This window comes from Heptranchias perlo, chromosome 11 (assembly GCF_035084215.1).
Source record: "Heptranchias perlo isolate sHepPer1 chromosome 11, sHepPer1.hap1, whole genome shotgun sequence".
Taxonomy (NCBI): domain Eukaryota; kingdom Metazoa; phylum Chordata; class Chondrichthyes; order Hexanchiformes; family Hexanchidae; genus Heptranchias; species Heptranchias perlo.
This window is the reverse complement of record NC_090335.1, coordinates 31,155,892-31,178,943: the sequence shown is the minus strand read 5'-3', so window position 1 is coordinate 31,178,943 and position 23,052 is coordinate 31,155,892. Positions and strand designations below refer to the sequence as shown.

The 23,052-nt window shown below is 41.2% G+C and overlaps 1 protein-coding gene across 13 annotated transcripts in view; it reads right to left on the bottom strand.

The window, feature by feature from the left end:
- The window catches only part of dmd (dystrophin), a 1,591,310-nt gene that overhangs the window by 682,189 nt on the left and 886,069 nt on the right, over positions 1 to 23,052 (bottom strand). For all 13 annotated transcript variants that reach the window (XM_067992781.1, XM_067992785.1, XM_067992782.1 and 10 more), the window contains one exon: positions 9,315 to 9,487. In XM_067992781.1, coding sequence (XP_067848882.1) covers positions 9,315 to 9,487 — 173 coding nt within the window. The remainder of the gene's footprint in view (positions 1 to 9,314; positions 9,488 to 23,052) is intronic.

The following is a 23,052-nucleotide window of genomic DNA, read 5'->3' as shown; positions in this document are numbered from 1 at the left end:
AGGTAAAATTAGGCCTGGCATTAATCCATTCCAAAAATAATAGTATATATTTTCCATTCTGATAATTTTATAAAATTATATGATAGCATAAGAAACTAACATTTCTGAATAAGAATGAAAATATGTAGCATCTAATTCACGGAATCTCCTTTTAATCAAAATTCTGCACTCAAAAGTGTAGCAATTGAAAAATAATAAAATGTTAACAGGATCAGAAAATATCAATCTATGCTAACTGTAAGGTGTGAATTTAATAATAATGCTGGTTCTGATCATGAAGCCATCCTTAAGGGTATTTTTTTAAATCAACGTTGACCTCTCACTGTAAGTTAGTGGTTCTCATTTGCAATATACCAAATTAGTCCTCAGCAGATTTACTGTTCCCTGTACCTCAGGCCTCCACCGATGGCCTGCCTATCTGTGAGATGTTGACAGTCCTGGAATCAAGTGTTCTTTCCTTTTTTGCTCTTCAGTAAAAAAAAAAGGCAAGAGAATGTGGTTAGGAAGTAGGGTTATCCTAGCTTGTGGGATTTCATGGCCTAATTTTATGTAAGGAATCTTACAGCACCAGGTTATAGTCCAACAAATTTATTTTAAAATCACAAGCTTTCGGAGATTATCCCCTTCGTCAGATGAATCAGTGTAAAGGTTCTCAAATCGCATATCTTATACTATGTTGGGACAGCATCACACCAATCAAAAGGTGTCGTTGTTATTCAAACAGGCCAGTCACGGAGAACAGCACGTCCCAGTACACTGGATATACATTGTGTCGATTACACAGGCAGGCAGAAAGAAACTCAAAATGGCAGAGAGAGAGAGAGAGAGAGAGAGAGAGAATATTAAAAAACATATAATTTTTTTCCCCCTTTTTGCTGGTGGGGTTACGTGTAGCGTGACATGAACCCAAGATCCCGGTTGAGGCCGTCCTCATGGGTGCGGAACTTAGCCAAGTTCCGCACCCATGAGGACGGCCTCAACCGGGATCTTGGGTTCATGTCACGCTACACGTAACCCCACCAGCAAAAAGGGGGGAAAAAATTATATGTTTTTTAATATTCTCTCTCTCTCTCTCTCTCTCTGCCATTTTGAGTGTCTTTCTGCCTGCCTGTGTAATCGACACAATGTATATCCAGTGTACTGGGACGTGCTGTTCTCCGTGACTGGCCTGTTTGAATAACAACGACACCTTTTGATTGGTGTGATGCTGTCCCAACATAGTATAAGATATGCGATTTGAGAACCTTTTCACTCATTCATCTGACGAAGGGGATAATCTCCGAAAGCTTGTGATTTTAAAATAAATTTGTTGGACTATAACCTGGTGTTGTAAGATTCCTTACATTTGTCCACCCAAGTCCATCACCGGCATCTCCACATCATAATTTTATGTATGCAGTGAGCTTCCATGGATCTTATGATGAAAGGGCCCAAATAAAATATAATCGTTCAATAGAACTATTGATCCTAAATTTTCTTTCCTCCCTGTGAGAAAATGTCTGGCCTCTACTTGGCAACGTCCAGAGTGACATGATTGAAATGAAGCACTTGTCATAAGTAAAACCTCAGACACAGGCATCTATCTCATTAAAAGAAAGAGAGCTCTTTCATTTATGTAACACCTTTCATGACCCCAGCACACCTAAAGCGCTTTACAGCCAATGAAGTACTTTTGTAGAGTAATCACCCTTGTAATGTAGGGAAATGTGGCAGCCAATGTTATGCACAGCAAGTTCCCACAATAAGAAATGATATAAATGACCAGATGATCTGTTTTAGTGATAGTGGTTGAGGGATAAATTTTGGCCAGGACTCCCTTGCTGTTCTTTGAACAGTGCCATAGGATCTTTTACATCCACGCAATTGGGGCATACATCAGTTTTACATCTCATTTGAAAGACAGCATCTCTGACAATGCAGCACTGAAGTGTAAGATTAGATTATGTGCTCAAGTCTCTGGAGTAGGGATTGAACCCATGACCTTCTGACTCAGAGGTGAGAGTGCTACCACTGAGCCAAGGTGGAGACTCTGGCATTTCTGAAATGTGCTCCTGTTTGCAGATGGTACCGTGTTGGCAGAGTCACCTGGGGAATCTATTGTGAGCCATTCACTCTCATCTTAGACTTCAAAAGTAGACTTATACCACACAGCACAATGCTGGAAAATGTACCAAAAAGTGTCAAAAATATGCAGGGCCTCATGCCCCAGAAGGACCTCGGAGATAAATTTTGCATCCACAGTGCTCACATTCTCATTCAGAAATGTCTAAATTCACCACTACAAAAACTACACTTTTGTGTTCTTCAGTTGTTTTCCTATAATACCACTGATAGAATATTGGTACAGCTGTAACTTAAGACATGTCTCACTGTACTTCCACTGTAACCACTTCTCTTATGTCATAGGTGAGGCCATTGGGTTTCAGTTTTCACAAAATAAACAAACTGAATTGTCGATTGCAATTCCAAAACATTAATAAAAATCCTTAAATCCAACATAATAAAATTAGAATTTAACTTATTCGGTCAACTTTAAAGAGTGGCCTTGGTCATAGGCAGTTGTTCAGAGCCGTTTTTCAGTATTACGTCCTTTTTGAATGATCAGCTTTTTTGGGACAGTGTCAAATTTTTTGAGCTTCTCATCAGCTTTTCCAAGTTCAGGTTGGTGCGTATGTGTAAGATAGACGTAATTGAATCTGTGCACAGTTTAAATCTCTGCATTTCACTGCAAGATGAGGTGTGTACATCTAGGCAGATCTCCATCAGTCAGAGGCTTAAGAAACTAAACCTGACTCCAATAAATGCCACAATCGATTCAGAAATCACTGTAGTGGCACGATTAATTTTGAGTAAATTCTTCAAGGTGGTGGTGGTGGGAGGAAGGCAGAGTGAGACATGATTAAGTATCCAGGTTGTGTGTAAAAATAAAGACAGAGCTGTAGATAATGAAAAGTCTGATATTGTTCCAAGAACCTAAGAAAGGGATGTACAGCTTGCCTCGTCATTTAGATCCTCTTTCAGGTCTTTATCAAGCCATTTGTCTTTTCTCTCGTGCAACAGTCAGAAAGTATGCCACAATCCTAATGTTACCTCTGATGATACCCTGCAACCTTAAACAGACACTGAAAGGTGACGATAAACTGAAAATAATAAGACAAACAATAGTGACTAACTGGTACTGTGAGCCATAGAAGAATGCACAGGTCGACACACAGCACAAGTGTGCAGGAGCAGCTGGTAATGGCAGAGGAGAAACCTGCTCTCCAGGACCTCAGCTCATGAACTTGGAAATCTGGATCTCAAGGGGCCCACTTTAAAAAAGATGCTTCCTCAGCATTAAGCGCAGTCATTGGGGCTGTGCCAAGCCATGTGCTGCAGATGGCAGCTCGGGTGGAAAAGTCCACTGGTCACATGTGCAGCCTTGCACAACTGTTCTGCAACACTGCAGTCCACCATGGAACTGCAACTCCACAGATAGTTGCAGTGGAGCCCCCCTTGCAACAGGAACTAATAGCAGTTAGTGCTTCTTCCATAGAAACTCAGGCTGCTGCTACTGAAGCATGGGATTCCACAGAGGAATCTTTTTCAGCTTTAAGAAATGAGAACGGAGAAAAGAGAAACCCATGAGTGCTTCACTGATCTCATTGGTACCATTAGGTTTGCTGTTACTTCATTCATTGGCCAAGATGAAGCATGGCCTAGCAGCATGCCATACTGAAATGGGTACAGATGATGACATTGGCTCTCAGGACTTTAAAATATCCGCATCCTTCCACCAATGTATTCTCATGCCCACACATGTACCAGAAAGCATGCAGGGCCAGGGTGCCCTGGACACAGCAGAAGCGGTGCAGACTGCAGCAGGTCAATTGGAGGACTCAGCTGCTGGGTGCTGAGGGCTGAGGGCTGCCTCAATCCCAATAGGCTCAGCTGCATGCACAGCTGCCAGCCACTCAGGTAGCACCTAGAAGAATGCACAACATTGGGGTTAAGAACATATTCATCACACATGGGCACTAAGGGAAATCATCATAGAAGCAAACACTAGGCGTTCGCACCTACGTCAGAAATGTAAGGAACTGTAAGTGAAGGAAACCGGAAGACGCAGAAAGGACTTTTACTGCAGTGGCTACATTTGAAAGTTAAGAGAAAGTGGCCTATATGAGAGTTTGCCAAATGGTTCTTGCAGCTGGCATCAGGTTCTGCTTTGCAGCTACTTCAGGTTCCTTTTTGTGGTCCCCTTGATGACCCTGTGGTGTTTCCCCTCTGCGGCCTCAATGATGATGCCTCCTTGCAGGGAAATCTTTGAAATCTTAGCTGAGCTGTATTGCAGGATGCCCCAGATCTATCCAGACACCTGATCTGCTGCTTCAACATTCCAATGATCTGTTTGATGATTACTTGGGTGGGTGGATGCATGCACCCTATTATACACCCCATTATACATGTGTTCAACTGGTGTTCTGCAATATTGCACAAGTGCCATGAGAGCATGGTTGCAGAGGATATCTTGATTAGCCAGGACCCACTATGAGACTTGCCTTTCAGGGGCACATACTGATGGGACACTAGAACTGCCTTAAAGTTAAGACATTGTGACAGATGCCACAGAAGCAAGCATTGACTTGCACAATGCAGTGCTGATAGATGCAAACAAGCTGTACATTCAGAGAGTGCAATCCTTTCCTATTCCTGTAGGTAGTGGCATTGTACAAGGGAACATGTAGGGCCAACGTGGGTGCAGCCTATAATCCAAACACTTTTGGGAATACTGCCATTCTGTAAAATTGCATAGTCAACTCATGCTGCTGTTGACAGTCCATGGGGAAGGAGATGAAATTGCTGTACAGGACATTGGTCACTTGCTTTATACATACATTTATGGTCACCTGTTTGGCTTATGTTGCTAATACACCCAGAGGTGGTCTGGTGTGAACCTGAAGCATAAAAATGAGATACGGCATAGTTGCGACCTTGACACGTACTGCAAGTCATGTCTGTGAAGCAGTTTAGCTGCAGGTCAATGTGCAACGTGTGGCATAACTCTGTCAGAGCAGTCCTTGTAAATTAAAACCTCTTCAAGGAATGCTCCTCTGATGAATGGAGGCACGTGCACTTTTTCCTGTAGATTCAGGTGTGGGGCCACCAACATGTTGGTACGACCTGATCTGCACAGCATCACTCCTTTGATCATCTTCAGCTATAGGGGGCTTCCCAGGAGAAACCCAATGTGGTATTATTGCAGTTGTTGGGATGGGGGGGGGGTGGCGGAGGAGAGACTGGAACACAACTGGGACAAATGTTCCTAAACACTTAAGTGACAACAGCAGAAAAAGAAAATAAAGCAAGAAAATGGTTGAGAAATGCTGTGCAAATTTGAATAATCATCTTCTTATTTCCCTTTTAAATGAACTTCCATATATAGTTGGGCACTCATTTTATATGGGCATATAGATGACTCAGTGTTTATGTACATGGACATCGGGAAATTGCGTAGCTGTCTAAATGGCATTCCTCCACTCATCAATTCACCCACTGGAAATGTATGTGATGTGCAAAGTGAGCTGAGATCTTTTCCATTTTGCAATCTGTTACAACCACCTTGTACATGAAAATCAGGTGGTACCCCTCGACTGAAAAATCTAGGCTTGCATGTTCTGCTGTGCATTTGTCGTTGTCCATTTTGTCCTTTAGAAGTCTCTTTATATATTAAGAAAGCAATGGTTCCTCTCCACAGGTACACAAATTGATTATTTTCTGTGAGTATTCAGAATGCCTTCCCTCTGAATAAGCTCCGTAAAAGCTCTTAAATCCTGCATGTAATCATTGTAATAATAAAAACATAGGCTATTAGCAATGGGTAGGAGTGCAGTTGTTTAGTTTGAGGAAATTATCTTTAGTTTCTGGAAATTTGTGTGGAAAACTAGATCACTCCTAATTTACACACACAGTAACAACATTTCTTAATATTTCAACTTATTGAGAAATATCAACTGAACTGAGTCAAGAGCAAACTGTGTGGGAAAAAAAAAGAAAAACATGCATTTATATAGCACCATTCATGACCTTGGGACTTCTCAAAGCGCTTTACCATTAAGTACTTTTGAAGTGTAGTCACTGTTGTAATGTAGAGAAAGTGGCAGCCAATTTACGGACAGCAAGGTCCCACAATCAACAATGTGATAACAACCAAATAATCTGTTTTAGTGAGGTTGGTTGAGGGATAAATATTGGCCGGGTAGAACTACCCTGCTCTTCTTCAAAGTAGTGTCACGGGATCTTTTATGTCCACCTGAGAAGGCAGACAGAGCCTCGCTTTAATGTCTCATCCGGAAGACGGCAGCTCCAACAGTGCAGCACTCCTTCAGTACTGCACTGGAGTGTCAGCCTAGATTTTTTGCTCAAGTCTCTGGAGTGGGACTTGAACCCACAACTTTCTGACTCAAAGATGAGAGTGCTACCACTCTTGTCTTATATTGTGGTATTGTTCTTCTACTTCCGAGAGCCAGGTGTGAATCTAATCCATGCTGATGAGATTAAAGTTTCCTCTCTCTTTATTTCTCAACAAGCTGTAGGTATAGGATCCCTCCGATGTGAAATGAGCTTAGACAGTCTCAGTTTACACTGAGTGGGCAAAACTCCACAGAATAAAACAATCCCTAAAGGAGCACTGAATTAGTAATTCGTAAAAGTTGCAAGATTGGGCGGTCCAGGAAGTGGAACTGTTGCACTGGTGTAGGAGGGGGTTAATCCACTGAGACTGAAGTTAAGGCACGTTGCTGGGGCACAGTAGGGGGCACTTTACCGTGTAAAATTTTTAGCACTGAGATGCCTCATATTAATGAACACAAAATTTACCATAGGTGGAGCATGTGCAGTGCAAATAAGCAGCCAGTACTGTTTACAGAGTATTGCGGGTTCCCTGCAGCACTTCTCTGTATAACTACATTGTATGAGGCATTAGCCATTAATCAGTACCCATACACAGTATGCTTGACCTACAGTGTATTTCTCCATGTGTTTGGACAGAGATGAGACCTTAGTTCATAATACATGATTTTTATCCTATAGTAAAGAAGAATGCCTATAGGACAGTGAAAAGTAATTCCTGATAGCTAAATTTAAATTAACAGGCAATGGACTGAAAAAACTGAAATATTATGATGCAAATCTTCTTTCCAGACCAAATGAAATATCATGAGGACATAAAACACAAAAGCACCACTTCAGTCAATAATAGTAGGATTGGATCACACTCTGTATTTTGGTACTTACTGTAGTTCTGGGGAACATTAGCATCTATTTGCGTAAGACAGTTTTGTTTTTGTTTCCTAGAACGTGTTGGATTGCTATTGAAGGTTATGGCATTAACTACAGAACATTACATGGGTCTTGAAGTAAAATTAGGGAGACTGTAGTTAAATATATAGCCACAAGTTGAATACTTCTGCAACAATGTCATTATTTTATATAAGTTATTCTACTTGAGTGTAATTGTTCATGTGATACATTGAATTATGGATGGTCGGCAGTATTAACATTGTAATTTCCTCAGAGTCAGATGACATCATAAGCTGTGAATGCAAAGCACAAGTGATTTATGTGCTTCACCTGAACCCTGAGGTTAAATTACAACTCCTACTCGCTTATCATCTAGAATTTTCTTATAAAATCTACTGCAGCCTCAGGAAAATGAAGATGGTTTGGAAAATGGTTCTGAAATCACACTGAGCACTTTGAGAAATGGCTGTGATGTCACCACTGTAATAGGAAGGAAAGACAATTTTCTCCAATCCTCGTGTTGATGTGCAGTTCCACAGACAGCCCACCAGTAACTCACTCAAGCAGCCATTCGCCTAGACAGTGAGTGTTAGTAGCTATTCAGTCATGGGGAGCACCACAGATGCTGTCCTCGTCTGATGACCTCACGTGCACTTCCCAGCAGGAGATCACTGAAGAACAATTAGAAGCAAGAACCCTGACTTATTTTACCTCCACTGTATTTCTCCATGTGTCTGGACAGAGATGAGACCTTGGTGCATAATACATGATTTTTCTTCTATGGTAAAGAAGAATGCCTACAGGACAGTGGTGCCGATCATTATGGTTCAGTACCACAACTGTGCATTTAGCTACTAAGCTATCGGGAGTGCAGTTTTGTAGTTCTAAAGTAGAATTAGAAATGAGTTAAAAGGTTAATGTATACACGATAGGGTGGTTCCATTTTCATAATAAGTCTGTGAAGTGGCCAAAAATGAAGGTAAATGATTTGTTATTCCATGAATTTCTACGGTTGCTGTATGCAGCACAAAACTTGCTGTCCAAGTGCTACAGTTTTGCATTAAAAAATCTCAAAGGCAGTGAAAGTACCAGTTTCTGAGAGTAGCAAATCACTTGCCTACATTGAGTAGATTTAGAAAACGACACAAAATAAACAAGGAACCAGAGTCTAAACCAAATGCTGCAAGTGGACAGTTTGCAGATTGCAAGTAGTAAAATAAATCTTTATTGGACCTCTCCATAAAAATATCATTGTCCTCAATTGTTTCTTTATTGCCTATAAATCTAGTGATACTTACTACACACATTTTTTACACCCATCGTATGATTTTTGGGCTTTTGAAGTTGGCAGTGCTGTGGCTGTAACTTTCAGGCTGCTAGCTAAATCCAAATGTCACTTCTTATATAATTCTGCTTTTTGTTGTTGGCAAGGGAGGGGAGAGGAGAAAGTGTTACATTTTTTTCTGTATCAGGAAGAAAGGAAACATGAAGAGCTCCTTCTGAAAGTAAACCCAATAGTCTGAACTGTATTTCCCTGCAACCCAGTAGTACTAGTTTACTTACATCAAGTTTTCTGAGATAATCAAAACATTTTTTTAAAAAATAGGACTGAGCTGAAGGCATGAGTGGCTTTAACTTTCTCCAGTAGCACCATGGTTAATGGAATCAAGTAAAATTCCCTTGTGTGCTATTTCAGCACAGTCATTAACTGTGCACCAAAATAGTGCACAAAGGGATTTCACATGACTATCTTAGCCAGTGCACTATCAGAAGTAATTAAGCCTCATTAGCTCTGAAATTACTCTGTGGGGTACTGATGTAAGAATGCTTCAGGCGTTCCTCTGAAATTCCTCCTCTGACTTTAGCAGAGGTGTCAACCCATTAAAATAGCAGAGAGAAAAATTTCAGACAAATGTATTAAGTATTTGTACATCAGTATCTCAGCATAATTTCAAGGCCATAGATCCCCCTCCCGGCGACCCGATGCCCAAGTTGTACAATGATTAAAACTCTGGTCAGAAATAGGTACTTACATTTGTCGATCAGAGCACATCTTGTTTACTTTTTCCCATTTGGCATCGAGCCGGGCCACTGCATCCTGTATATGCTCAGCATCCGTATATGAGGCATCCCGAAGAGCCGCGGGTTTCTTGCTGTAAACTGCCTCTACTCGGCCCGAGAGCTTCTCCAAGTTCCCTTTTACGTTCTGGAGTTCAGAAAGTTCAATAGCTTTAGTTTCACAAGATAAAAAAAAATCAGCAAAACATGGGCATGTTGCTAAGGGGTATTGGAACCCTGATAAATAAAAAAGATCTGTGAGATTCCCTCACAATGTTAAAAAAAGAGAACGAGTTGAACCCATTAGCAACTCCTTTGGGAGCAGAACCATTGCTGTGTTATGAACAAAATAAGATGATCATTTGAGGATATAGTACCAATTCATTTCCACAATCAGAAACATGCCTTTACCCAACAGGAAGGCCAGCACTCCTATATAGACCTAATGCTTGGACTCATAAGAAGTAATGTGATCCAAAAGCACTGTATTATTGCCAGGATTTGGAACAAAATGTGTTTTCCCATACACCTAATTTATCTCTGACTCAGATTCACTCCTACAAATAAACCATGAAACAAAATCAATGCTCCCTTTCTGGTTACAGTATTTGTCAATAAACCTTTCCTGATATATCTTTCTTCAGAATTTTTTAAGTGCACTTTTAAAACAAAAATTGTGTGACTATTGGGGTCATGGATACAGTTTCCATTCTGTCTAGCGTTGAAAGGGACCAATAGTTAGGGTTTCTAGTTTCTGTTTTTTTTAAATAAGTTTTTGTTTGAACTAAATTTGGTAACATTTTTTTAAAAACAAAAATTGAAAACTGGAAACCTTGGATACCAGTGTCACACTGTACAGCCTTGGGCAAGGAAGCACACTTTAAAACCTCAGTTGATTAGAGAACAGGGAAAAGGAACTAAATGCTGTTTCAGAGATGAATAATTAACTTTTATTCTGAAGTGGATTTTATTTTGTTTTTTCAGTGTTAACGGATAAATACCAATTTCAAAATTTTTCAACAAGAATTTGACCAGGTTTTATTGATTTAACCTGAAAACTGCTAATCTTACCAACAGTAAGGTGACATAAAGTCCATGGCTCTAAATTTCCACAGATGTTATCTTGATCTCCCACCGCAACTCTGGTGAACATAGGAACAGGAGTAGGCCATTCAGCTCCTCGGGCCCGCTCCACCATTTGATAAGGTCATGGCTGATCTGTGGTCTAACTCCATATACCTGCCTTTGGCCCATATCCCTTAATACCTTATACCATTTCTCTGCCAACCTTCCACTGATATGGGGGAGATCGAGACAACGGCCACGGAAATTCAGGGCCTATATTTATTGAAGTGACAAGTTATGACTCAAGAACAGAATATTAACTGATATGTGCCCGTTTTAAAGGAAAATGACACAAAATCTCATATCAAATTTGAAGATTTTGTTTCGTTAACTGATCTGTGGACACCTGTCACCATGCTTAACACTCTCCGAATAAAGCTACTGATTAATTCACGTAAGCAGAATTTCTATCTGTCTGAGAGGATTGCACAATCTCTCCACAAAGGGACACAATTCCCTTACGTAAGCTGAGAACTTAGGGACAGGTTAGCAAATGGTCAGGCTTATGGACCTCCAACTGTACATAGGAGTACTACTGGAGATTAACTAGCAACAACGGATATAGCTTACCAGCACACGGCACTTGTAAGTGGCTGATTAGTCATCCATCTAGGACTGATTGGGAAGATTTCCACTTCCCAATGACCAGACTATCCCCCCAGATTCCATCAATGATTCAAGTTGCCTCAACAATCATCAATAGCATCCTGAAGTATTGTGAACCTGCCCAACTTTCTAGCACAGTACCAATTCAGTTCCTATCTCCTATCTTAAAGACAACTCAATTCCTTTATGGCTTATGCACCGATGAATGCTATTTCAGCCAGCTTTCCTAGACCATTGATGTTATCTTACTCAGGCCTAGGTGGACCAGCATGAATTCATTCCCATCCACCTGCACCAGTAGTCAAGAGTTATCTTGGTTCTTGTCTGTGGTTTTCCATTCTTCTTTGCCCATTGCTCATAAATTCTGAGTTATTTGAACAGACATTTGAACTCAATTACAAAGCTTGACATGTTTCTCCAATACATGATGGTCCACTCATCTATTACTAGTGAGATTGGTCTGAATTAATTTTTCCAATTATTGTACCAATCTCTCAGCAATGAAAGAAATCCTACTTTCCCACCCCATCACCAAATTAAACCAATTTAAACAAATCTCAAAATGGCATCTTAATTTATTGAGATGATGCATATAATGATATAATGCATAAGCAACATCCCAATGATATGAATAAATTGCATGGTGATTATGAAGCATCACTGTGAGAGTGCACTGATTTCTACAACAACAACTTGCATTTATATAGCACCTTTAATGTAGTAAAACATCCCAAGGTGCATCACAAGAGCGTTATCAAACAAAATTTGACTTAAGGAGAGACACTTGAGGAGATATTAGGACTGGTGACCAAAAGCTTGGTCAAAGAGGTAGGTTTTCAGGAACATCTTAAAGGAGGAGAGAGAGGTAGGTAGAGAGGCAGAGAGGTTTAGGGAGGAAATTCTAGAGCTCAGGGCCTAGGCAGCTGAAGGCATGGCCGCCAATGGTGGAGCGAATAAAATCAGGGATGCGCAAGAGCCCAGAATTGGAGGAGCGCAGAGATCTTGGAGGGTTGTAGGGCTAGAGGAGGTTACAGAGAAAGGGAGGAGCGAGGCCAGGAAGGATTTGAAAACAAGGATTAGAATTTTAAAATTGAGGCGTTGCCAGACTGGGAGCCAGGGTAGGTCAGCGAGCACAGGGGCGATGGGTGAAAGGGGCTTGGTGCGAGTCAGGATACAGACAGCAGAATTTTGCATGAGCTCAAGTTTACAGATGGTGCAAGGTGGGAGGCCGGCCAGTAGAGCATTGGAATAGTCAAGTCTAGAGGTAACAACAGCATGAATAAGAGTTTCAGCAGATGAGCTGAGACAGGGTCAGAGATTGACAATGTTACGGAGGTGGAAGTAGGTGGTCTTGGTGATGGAGAGGATATGGGGCCGGAAGCTCAGCTCAGAGTTAAATAAGATGCCAAGGTTGCAAACGGTCCGGTTCAGCCTCAGAAAGTGGCCAGGGAGAATAATGGAGTCAGTGGCTCGGGAACAGAGTTTGTGGCGTGAACCGAACAATGGCTTCGGTCTTCCCAGTATTTAAGTGGAGGAAATTTCTGCTCATCCAATACTGGATGTCAGACAAGCAGCATGGCAAATCAGAAGCAGTGGAGGCTTTGAGAAAGGTGGTGGTGAGGTAGAGCTGGGTATCATCAGCATACATGTGGAACCTGCCCTGTCTCCATATCCCATCATTCCATTTTCCTTAATCTACCTATCCAATCTAATCTTAACCCTGGAAGTGAATTCTACAGTCTCACAACTCTCTGTGTGAAGAAGCATCAGTTGCTCTCTGACTAAGCCTTCTATCGATGGCCCCTCATTCTAGACCCCTCAACTACTGGAAAACAGTCTGTTTCTATCTGCCATGTCCCACCCTTTCAGAATTTTGAACACTTCTATCATATCACACAATAATCTGCATTACTTTAACAAAATAAAAAATAAAAAATTTTCAAATCCTTTTTCCGTATTTGTATCACCCCAGGCAATCTACATAGAAGCAGGTATAAATTGATTAACTCCCTAAAGCTACACATCACCATGCCAAACCTAGAGTACTCAATAGAGAGTGTCAATGTTAATATTGCAACGTAGCACCTAATAAGGCTTTGCCTGAATGAAACCTCTCGAATTTGAACACCAAAGATATTTATTTTTGGTGGAGCCAGGTGCCTGACGCATGCAAAGGATCGCAAGCTGTGGTACCAACTGGGATGCTGCAGCTGTAAAGGCTCATTAAAATTGCAATGAAGTACAAGGGGATCAATTGTTTCATGTGGTTCAGCTCTGAAGACGAAAAGTAATGTTAAGAAGTACTGTAAATCTGTTTATGACAAATTAATTCCAGTGTAATTAAATTAACTTCAAAAAAATACTCAAAACACTATACAAATCACAGGGAGTGTACAAGACATGTCTGCAGATTGTAATTTAGATGATTGGGAAGTACTAGTACTGAAGGCCATGCAAATTAGTTTTTGAAGCTTCACTACAGTAATGGACATTAATAAATTAATCAGCACACAATTATTCTCTTTCTTCCAGTATGGGATCTTTCTTCGTTTGCTGGCAACAGTTCGTTTAATTTGAACTGTAAAGGCAAACACTGATCTGTGCAGCAGTCTGGGGTGGATTTTAATGAGAAGACTGTTGGGTAGAAATTTCAATGGCAAGATTGATTAAATGTGCTTTACACTTCGAACACTCATAAATTCTTTCTCAGATACCGTAGATGTTTTGCACTATAGGAGTTATCGCCAGACACAGTTAATGAGGGATTGGTCTCTTTTGGAATGACCTCGTGCTGATCACAACCCTGATTTTATGGCCCTGCCGTTATATTTCTAGCAGGTGAAGAAAGGCATCAGTGCTGTTTCTTTTAACTGCCATTCAGCTATAAGAAATTATCTTTTTCTTTTGTGCCCTCTAATATATAACAAATGCCATAGAACTTTTATTTTGGGGGGCAAACAGTCTTGTATTATGTTTGTAAACAATTTTACAACACCAAGTTATAGTCCAGCAATTTTATTTTAAATTCACAAGCTTTCGGAGGCTTCCCCCTTCGTCAGGTGAACGATGTGAAATGAAATCCTCGAAAATTTGTATTATGTTGTAATTTTTGTTATGTTGTAAAATTTGTATTATGTTGTAATTTTTGCACCAAATTTATGGCCACAATAAATGTAATGTGTAAATCATGGTATGAAGCCACTGAATTTCGCTTTGATTCAGTTGGAATGCCTCCACCGAGATCCATGTTACTATTTGAACCATCTTTTGTTTGTGCTTTAGATTTTCAGCATTCAGACTTTTGTTCTTTTATTTGCACAATGAATGTACATTTGGCCAGGTTATATTGCATAATGAAGACTCTGGTTTCCTCTGAAATTTAGAGAACCGCTGTTAATGTACAGACACACACACAGTAAAATATGCCTGCACAAGAGCAAAGCTCCTCAACACTCCTGAGGCAATCAGAGAATTTAGTCTATACATCAAGTCCAATTAGTACAAGCAGATTTAATGCTCTTCACTCACACTGGCCACTACTGTGTGAACTCTTTATACACACATACAATTTGTGAATCTGTGCTACAGTTTTGTTAAATGGTACTTAAAAGAGAACACATTGACACATTGAGGTTGTTGGTACTGTTAAGCTTACATTGGGAAGCACATTCACTGGGGGAGGGGGGGGTCAGATAATTTGGCAGCAGCATTCAGGTCCAACTGAGTTTGGGAAATCTCAAGGGTCCAATCATAAAGGTGTTTCTCAGTATATTTGTCAGCCACTTGCTTTTGGAGCAATCAGCACACTTTTTTGAACCCCTTTCCAACTGACTCCCGCTCCATAACATTTGTAATTTGCTGTTTCTGCACGTGTGCAGATGTCGTGCATGCACAAAAGTAGCAAATTACAAGCTCTATGGAGCGGGAGTCGGAAGCTTGATTTGAAGAGGCACGACATGAATGGAGCAGTCAAGGGTTGACAGATATGCTTGAATCTTCTAAGGGCCAGCTCAATTACTTTCATGGCTCCTGATGGCTGCGGAGAGAAGGGGGAGCAGTGTAAGTCTGCATTGCTTCTGTCCATCAGCCTCAACAGGTTTAACTACTGGTTTTCAACTCCCTCAGGAGATGATTGTCATTCTACATCTTTACTTGATGGCATAAAAACAGAAAATGCATGAAATACTCAGCAAGTCAGGCAGCTTCTGTAGAGAAAGAAAGAGTTAACGTTTCAGGTCGAGGAGCTTTCGCAGGTCTTCGACCTGAAATGTAACAATTTTTCTTTCTCCACAGATGCTGCCTGACTTGCTGAGTATTTCCAGCATTTTCTGTTCTTGTTTCAGATTTCCAGCATCCGCAGTATTTTGCTTTCGATTTATTCAGAATCATAGAATGGTTACAGCACAGAAGGAGGCCATTCGCCCATCGAGCCTGTGCCAGCTCTTTTGTAAGAACAATCCAATTAGTCCCATTCTCCCGCTCTTCCCCCATAGCCTGCAAACTTTTTCCCTTCAAGTATTTATCCAATTCCTATTTGAAAGCTACGATTGAATCTGCTTCCACCACCCTTTCAGGCACTGCATTCCAGATCATAACTACTCGCTGCATAAAAAAGCTTTTCCTCATGTCGTCTTTGGTTCTTTTGCCAATCACCTTAAATCTGTGTCCTCTGGTTCTCGACCCGACCGCCAATGGGAACAGTTTCTCTTTATTTACAATATCTAAATCCTTCATGATTTTGAACACATCTATCAAATCTCCTTTTAACCTTCTCTGCTCTAGGGAGAGCAACCCCAGCTTCTCCAGTCTATCCACGTAACTGAAGTCCTTCATCCCTGGAACCATTCTAGTAAATCTTTTCTGCACCCTCTCTAAGGCCTTCACATCTTTCCTAAAGTGCGGTGCCCAGAATTGGACACAATACTCCAGCTGTGGCCGCACCAGTGTTTTATAAAGGTTCAACATAACTTCCTTGCTTTTGTACTCTATACCTCCATTTATAAAGCCCAGGATCCCGTATGCTTTTTTAACCACTTTCTCAACCTTTCCTACCACCTTCAAAGATTTGTGCAAATATACCCCCAGGTATCTCTGTTCCTGCATCCCCTTTAGACTTGTACCATTTAGTTTATATTGCCTTTCCTCATACTTCCTGTCAAAATGTATCACATCGCACTTCTCTGCATTGAATTTCATCTGCCACGTGTCCGCCCATTCCCACCAGCTTGTCTATATCCTCTTGAAGTCTATTACTATCCTCCTCACAGTTTACTGCACTTGCAAGTTTTGTGTCCTCTGCAAATTTGGAAATAGTGTCCTGTACACCTAAGGCCAAGTCATTAATATATATCAAAAAAAGCAGTGGACCCACTACTGACCCTTGGGGAACACCACTGTATACCTTCTTCCAGTCCGAGAAACAACCGTTCACCACTACTCTGTTTCCTGTCACTTAGCCAATTTCGTATCCATGCTGCCACTGCCCCTTTTATTCCATGGACTTCAATTTTGCTGACAAGTCTATTATGTGGCACTTTTATCAAATACCTTTTGAAAGTCCATACACACATCAACCGCATTGCACTCATCAACCCTCTCTGGTACCTCATCAAAAAACTCAATCAACTTAGTTAAACACGATTTGCCTTTGACAAATCCGTGCTGGCTTTCCTAATTAATCCACACTTGTCCTAGTGTCTATTAATTTTGTCCCGGATTATCGTTTCTAAAAGCTTCCCCATCACCGAGGTTAAACTGACTGGCCTCTAGTTGCTGGGTTTATCCTGACACCCTTTTTTGAACAAGGGTGTAACATTTGCAATTCTACAGTCCTCTGGCAATATGCCCATATTTAAGGAGGATTGGAAGATTATGGCCTGCACTCTGCAATTTCCACCCTTACTTCCCTCAGCAACCTAGGATGCATCCCATCTGGACCGGATGACATCTACTTTAAGTACAGTCAGCCTTTCTAGTACCTCCTCTTTATCAATTTTTAGCCCATCCAGTATCTCAACTACCTCCTCTTTTACTGTGACTTTGGCAGCATCTTCTTCCTTGGTAAAGACAGATGCAAAGTACTCATTTAATACCTCAGCCATGGCCTCTGCTTCTATGCGTAGATCTCCTTTTTGGTCCCCAATTGGCCCCACCCCTCCTCTTATTACCCGTTTACTATTTATATGCCTATAGAAGACTTCTGGATTCCCTTTTATGTTAGCCGCCAATCTATTCTCATACTCTCTCTTTGGCTGTCTTACTTCCCTTTTCCCTTCTCCTCTATTTTCTACAGTCAGCCTGGTTCTCACTTGTATCATCAACCTGACATCTGTCATACGCGCCCTTTTTCTGTTTCATCTTACTCGCTATCTCTTTCGTCATCTCGGGAGCTCTGGCTTTGGTTGCCCTACCTTTCCCCCCCATGGGAACATACCTAGACTGTACCTGAACTATCTCCTCTTTAAAGGCCGCCCATTGTTCGATTACAGTTATGCCTGCCAATCTTGGATTCCAATTTACCCGGGCCAGATCCGTTCTTAACCCAATGAAATTGCCCTCCTCCAATTAAGTATTTTTACTCCAGATTGCTTCATGTCCTTTTCCAACACTAATCTAAACCTTATGATACTATGATCACTGTTCCATAAATGTTCCCACACTGACACTTGCTCCACTTGACCCACTTCATTCCCAGAACTAGATCCAGCAATGCCTCCTTCCTCGTTGGGCCAGAAACATACTGATCAAGGAAGTTCTCCTGAAAACACTCAGAAATTCCTCCCCCTCTTTGCCATTTACACTATTACTGTCCCAGTCTATATTAGGATAGTTGAAGTCCCCCATTATCACTACTCTATAGTTCTTGCTCTCTGTAATTTCCCTGCAAATTTGCTCCTCCATATCCTTCTCACTAGTTGGTGGTCTATAGAATACACCCAGTAGTGTAATGGCGCCTCTATTGTTTTTTAATTTTATCCAAATAGATTCTGTCTTTGACCCCTTAAGGACATCCTCTCTCTCCAGCACTGCAATATTCTCCTTAATCAATACTGCCACCACCCACCCCCCTTTTCTTCCTTCCCTATCTTTCCTGAACACCTTGTATCCAGGAATATTTAGTACCCAATCCTGCCCTTTTTTGAGTCAGGTCTCCGCTACCTTCACTATATCATATGCCCATGTGCTTATTTGCGCCTACAGCTCACCAACCTTATTTATCACGCTTCATGCATTCACACACATGCACTCTAAACCTATCTTAGGCCTTCTCGTATTCTTAGTCTGATCCCACCTAATGCTGTACTATTTCTTACTCTAGTGCTATCTGTCTCTCCCAATCCTTTGTGCACCTTGTTTCTCCTTTCAAATACTACATCCTGGTTCACAATCCCCTGCCAAATTAGTTTAAACCCTCCCCCACAACACTAGTGAACCTCCCCACGAGGACATTGATCCCAGCTCTGCTGAGGTGCAACCCGTCCGTCTATCCAACTTGATGGCAGTTTGATCATCCGTGCTGTATTTTGGTCATTCTGCTTAACTGAAACCGCTTGTTACACTGGACATCCACATGGTTAATGTTTAATGTGCTGCACATGCAATGTGATAAACAGCTGTGCATTAAATCATTGTATCATATTAGGTACAGCACAGGAGGAAGCCATTCGGCCCATCGTGCCTCTGCCGGCTCTTTGAAAGAGCTATTCAATTAGTCCCATTCCCTTGTTCTTTCCCCATAGCCCTGTAAATTTTTTCCCCGTCAAGTATTTATCTAATTCCCTTTTGAAAGTTATGATTGAATCTGCTTCCACTACCCTTTCAGGCAGTGCATTTCAGAATCTTGAACTGCCCAACCTAGTCATTTCAAAACTGAGGCACAAATTCTTTAAGTCAGCTATATTATTTGATGAAGGATATTAGGATATTCGATTTAGGCTGATTCCCACCTCATGTCCTCCCTCTGGTAGGTTGCGATGAGAGGGGGAGTTCTAAAGGTTCACTTTACGGAATGAAAAATGCTTCCTATTTCTGTGTGCTGTTATTTTCTCCTTTCCTTCCATAATCACATTATGAAACACATGAGCATCATCATTAGGACCTCCCCACACTGGGGAAACATGAAAGAGAAACTACTGCTGGCCAGTTATAAAACTTTTCTTCATATCTGATTGTTGAAAAGATTTGATATTTGAAAGTTTAAACTATGATCATATTATTCTGAAAATGAATCCCATCTCTTAAAATAACTTGGGGCAGTCTGATGGTGCAGGACTGGGCTCCCAATCTATTGGCTTGTGAGTTCACTGCATGCAGGATAGCAACATGGTTGCGATTTAATGTTCCCTCCACTTTGGGAAATACAATAGTAAGGTGACATTAGGTAGATGCACCATCTAGCTGTTCCGATTCAATGGGAAAGGAAATGACAGTGCTGGCCATGCTGACTCATACATTAGTCACCTGTCTAATATGTGTGTGAAATTCCGTGAAAGCGCTCCTGCTAGTCCACTGTAATTTCAGTGGAAGATCCACACAAATCTTAAGAAGAATGGCATAAACGCTGTCTCTGGAATTTTTCCAGGGTTCCTGTGGCTCTTCTGCCAAAGTTACGGGGGATGAATGGGAGAACCCTTGTGAAAATTTTCTTATACTGCAGATTATCCATATGCTAGCCTGGAAGAAGATGGTGGCAAAAAATGTTGAGGGAGAGGGTAACTTCAACTGCCACTGGCAATGCCATCCTTCAGGTGCAGATTGGTTGTAGGAACCTGCAGATATAGTTAGTGACATATTAGCAGGTGCAGGCAGTCCACTATTGTGTCTGCTGATCTCACTGGCATGTCTCCTTTCACCTTATAACAATTCAGCTGTGATATACTGTATTTACAGTATTTCAAAATCAACTCCCATCATTAATTTAACTTGACTTGCCAACCACCGGGGGTCTTTTTACTTAGATGTCTTGTTGTTCCCCAAGGTCCCTTGAAAATATGTATTGCAATAATTCTCTTTCTATGTCCCCCCGCCCCTTTTCCGAGCATGGTTAAGGAAGAGGCATGTGAAATATTGGATGGGATAAGCACAGAGAGCGAGGAAGTATTAAGGGTTTAGCATCTTTGAAAGTAGATAAATCGCCAGGCCCGGATGAAATGTATCCCAGGCTGTTAAAAGAAGGGAGGAAATAGCAGAGACTCTGACCATCATTTTACAATCCTCTCTGGCTGTAGGCATGGTGCCGGAGGATTGGAGGACTGCTAACGTTGTACCGTTGTTTAAAAAGGGAGAAAAGGATCGACCTAGTAATTACAGGCCAGTCAGTCTAACCTCGATGGTGGGCAAATTATTGGAATCAATTCTGAGGGACAGTATAAACCGTCATTTAGAAAGGCACGGGTTAATCAAGGACAGTCAACATGGAGTGGTCGAGGGAAGGCCGTATCTGACGAACTTGATTGAATTTTTTAAGGAGGGTTGATGAGGGTATCATGTTTGATGTAGTCTACATGGATTTTAGCAAGGCTTTTGACAAGGTCCCACATGGCAGGCTAGTCAGAAAAGTAAATGCCCATGGGATCCAAGGGAAAGTGGCAAATTGGATCCAAAATTGGCTCAGTGGCAGGAAGCAAAGGGTCATGGTCGACGGGTGTTTTTGTGACGAGAAGGCTGTTTCCAGTGGGGTTCCGCAGGGCTCAGTACTAGTTCCCTTGCTTTTTGTGATATATATTAATGATTTAGATTTAAATGTAGGGGCATGATTAAGAAGTTTGCAGATGATACAAAACTTGGCCATGTGGTTGATAGTGAGGAGGAAAGCTGTAGACTGCAGGAAGATATCAATGGACTGGTCAAGTGGACAGAAAAAAAGTGGCAAATGGAATTCGATCCAGAAAAGTGTGAGGTAATGCATTGGGGGAGGTCAAACAAGGCAAGGGAGAATAAGTGGGAGGATAATGAGAGGTGTAGAGGAAGAGAGAGACCTTGGAGTGCATGTTCACAGATCCCTGAAGGTAGATAAGTTGGTTAAGAGGGCACACAGGATACTTTTCTTTATTAGCCGAGGCATAGAATATAAGAGCAGGAAGGTTATGCTAGAACTGTATAAAACACTAGTTAGGCCACAGCTTGAGTAGTGCGTACATTTCTGGTCACCACATTGTAGGAAAGATGTGATTGCACTAGAGAATGTACAGAGGAGATTTACGTGGATGTTGCCAGGACTGGAGAATTTTAGCTATTTCCTCTTATAGACTGGATAGGCTGGGGCTATTTTCTTTGGAATAGAGGAGGCTGAGGGGTGATTTAATTGAGGTGCATAAAATTATCAGGGTCCTAGATAGACAGGAAGGACCTATTTCCTTAGCAGAGAGGTCACTAACCAGGGGGCACAGATTTAAAGTAATTGGTAGAAGGATTAGAGGGGAGCTGAGGAAAAGAATTTTCACCCAGAGGGTGGTGGTGGTCTGGAACTCACTATCTGAAAGGGTAGTAGAGGCAGAAACCCTCATCACATTTAAAAAGTACTTAGATATGCACTTGAAGTGCCATAACCTACAAGGCTACAGACCTAGTGCTGGAAAGTGGGATTAGGCTGGGTAGCTCTTTTTCAACTGGCATGGACACGATGGGCCAAATGGCCTCCTTCTGTGCCATAAATTTTTCTATGTTTTTATTTCCTGTGCTGCTGAAGCTTGGAAATACTTCAATGACTGTTGGTTTCCCAGTGAATTAGCAGATATTTGGTTCTTTTACATTCCACATAAACATTACAAACTGTTAGGGAGAAGAAAAAGAATTCTCCAATTATTTTTAAACTAGATTAAAAACCACTAAAATGCCAACAACAAAAATGAGAGAAACCACCAATAAAAGTGTACTGCCAAACTATAAATTAAAAAAGCTAAAAATCCTTGGACCCCTTAAGAGTTTCATTGCTCATGTGGCTTCATAAGGACCCTGTCCAGATGGGCAAAGGGAGCACCCAGTTCAAACCCATGGTAAGAGGACAGAAACTTATGCTGGGTTTTCATTGAATGCATTGTAATATTAAAAGGAAATATTATAAATATTGAGGCTCCTTTTCAGCGAGACCACTTTAGACTGGTCTAAAACCTCGGCTGAAAAATCACGCTCAGCACTGAAGTAATGCAGATCTGACTATATGGATCCGAGTTGGATTTTCTAGTCCTGCAGTGTTTGCACTGCTCTGGCTCTATCTGCTTTGGGCCAGAAAATATGCCCTGTGGTCTCCTTTATTGACACCACCCATGTAATCAAGATGCACACTTCTAATAGAGGATAGTTATTAGGAAAGGGAACTCTGGCGAATTCTCCCCTCCCTAATCCAGGGGAACTGAGGCCAACTGTAGCACTCCTTACCGCTTCCCTATCTGAGATCAGCTAACTCAGCACAGATGGAGAATCAAACTTGGAACCTTCCTATCTTATATGGCTTGGTTACTCACTCAAAGACGCCATCCCTTAAAGGGGAAATACGCATTTATAAATAATAGTTTGACTTTAAATGATTGTACTGTAAGAAAATCCCTACCAATTTACTGAACTGTTGCATATTTAAATTATTTGAACCACCCACACAAATGCTGTTGTTTGCAGAGATTTGAAAGCACTCAATTCAAAGCCAGAAAATTAAGTGGCATTTTTCTGTTTTTTTCCACATCACAGAATATGCATTCCCAGTCACAGAATAATAATTTTACACCTGGTCGATGATTTAAATACAAACAGCTGAATGTACCTCCTTATTTTACTCAAACCCACATTTACAAGATTAGTGGAAACAGTAGCCAAACGGTCCTGACAGGAAGTGAATGTTGCTTTATGTCAATTTGTCTCCCATTATTAAAGAACCAGCTCCACCAGTGGTAATCCTTGCCAAAATGTCAATGAAAATACTTGAAAAGGAGTTGCTATTTAAAAATTACAGGTTCTTTAACCCGGGATGCAAACAGAATATTCTGTGTT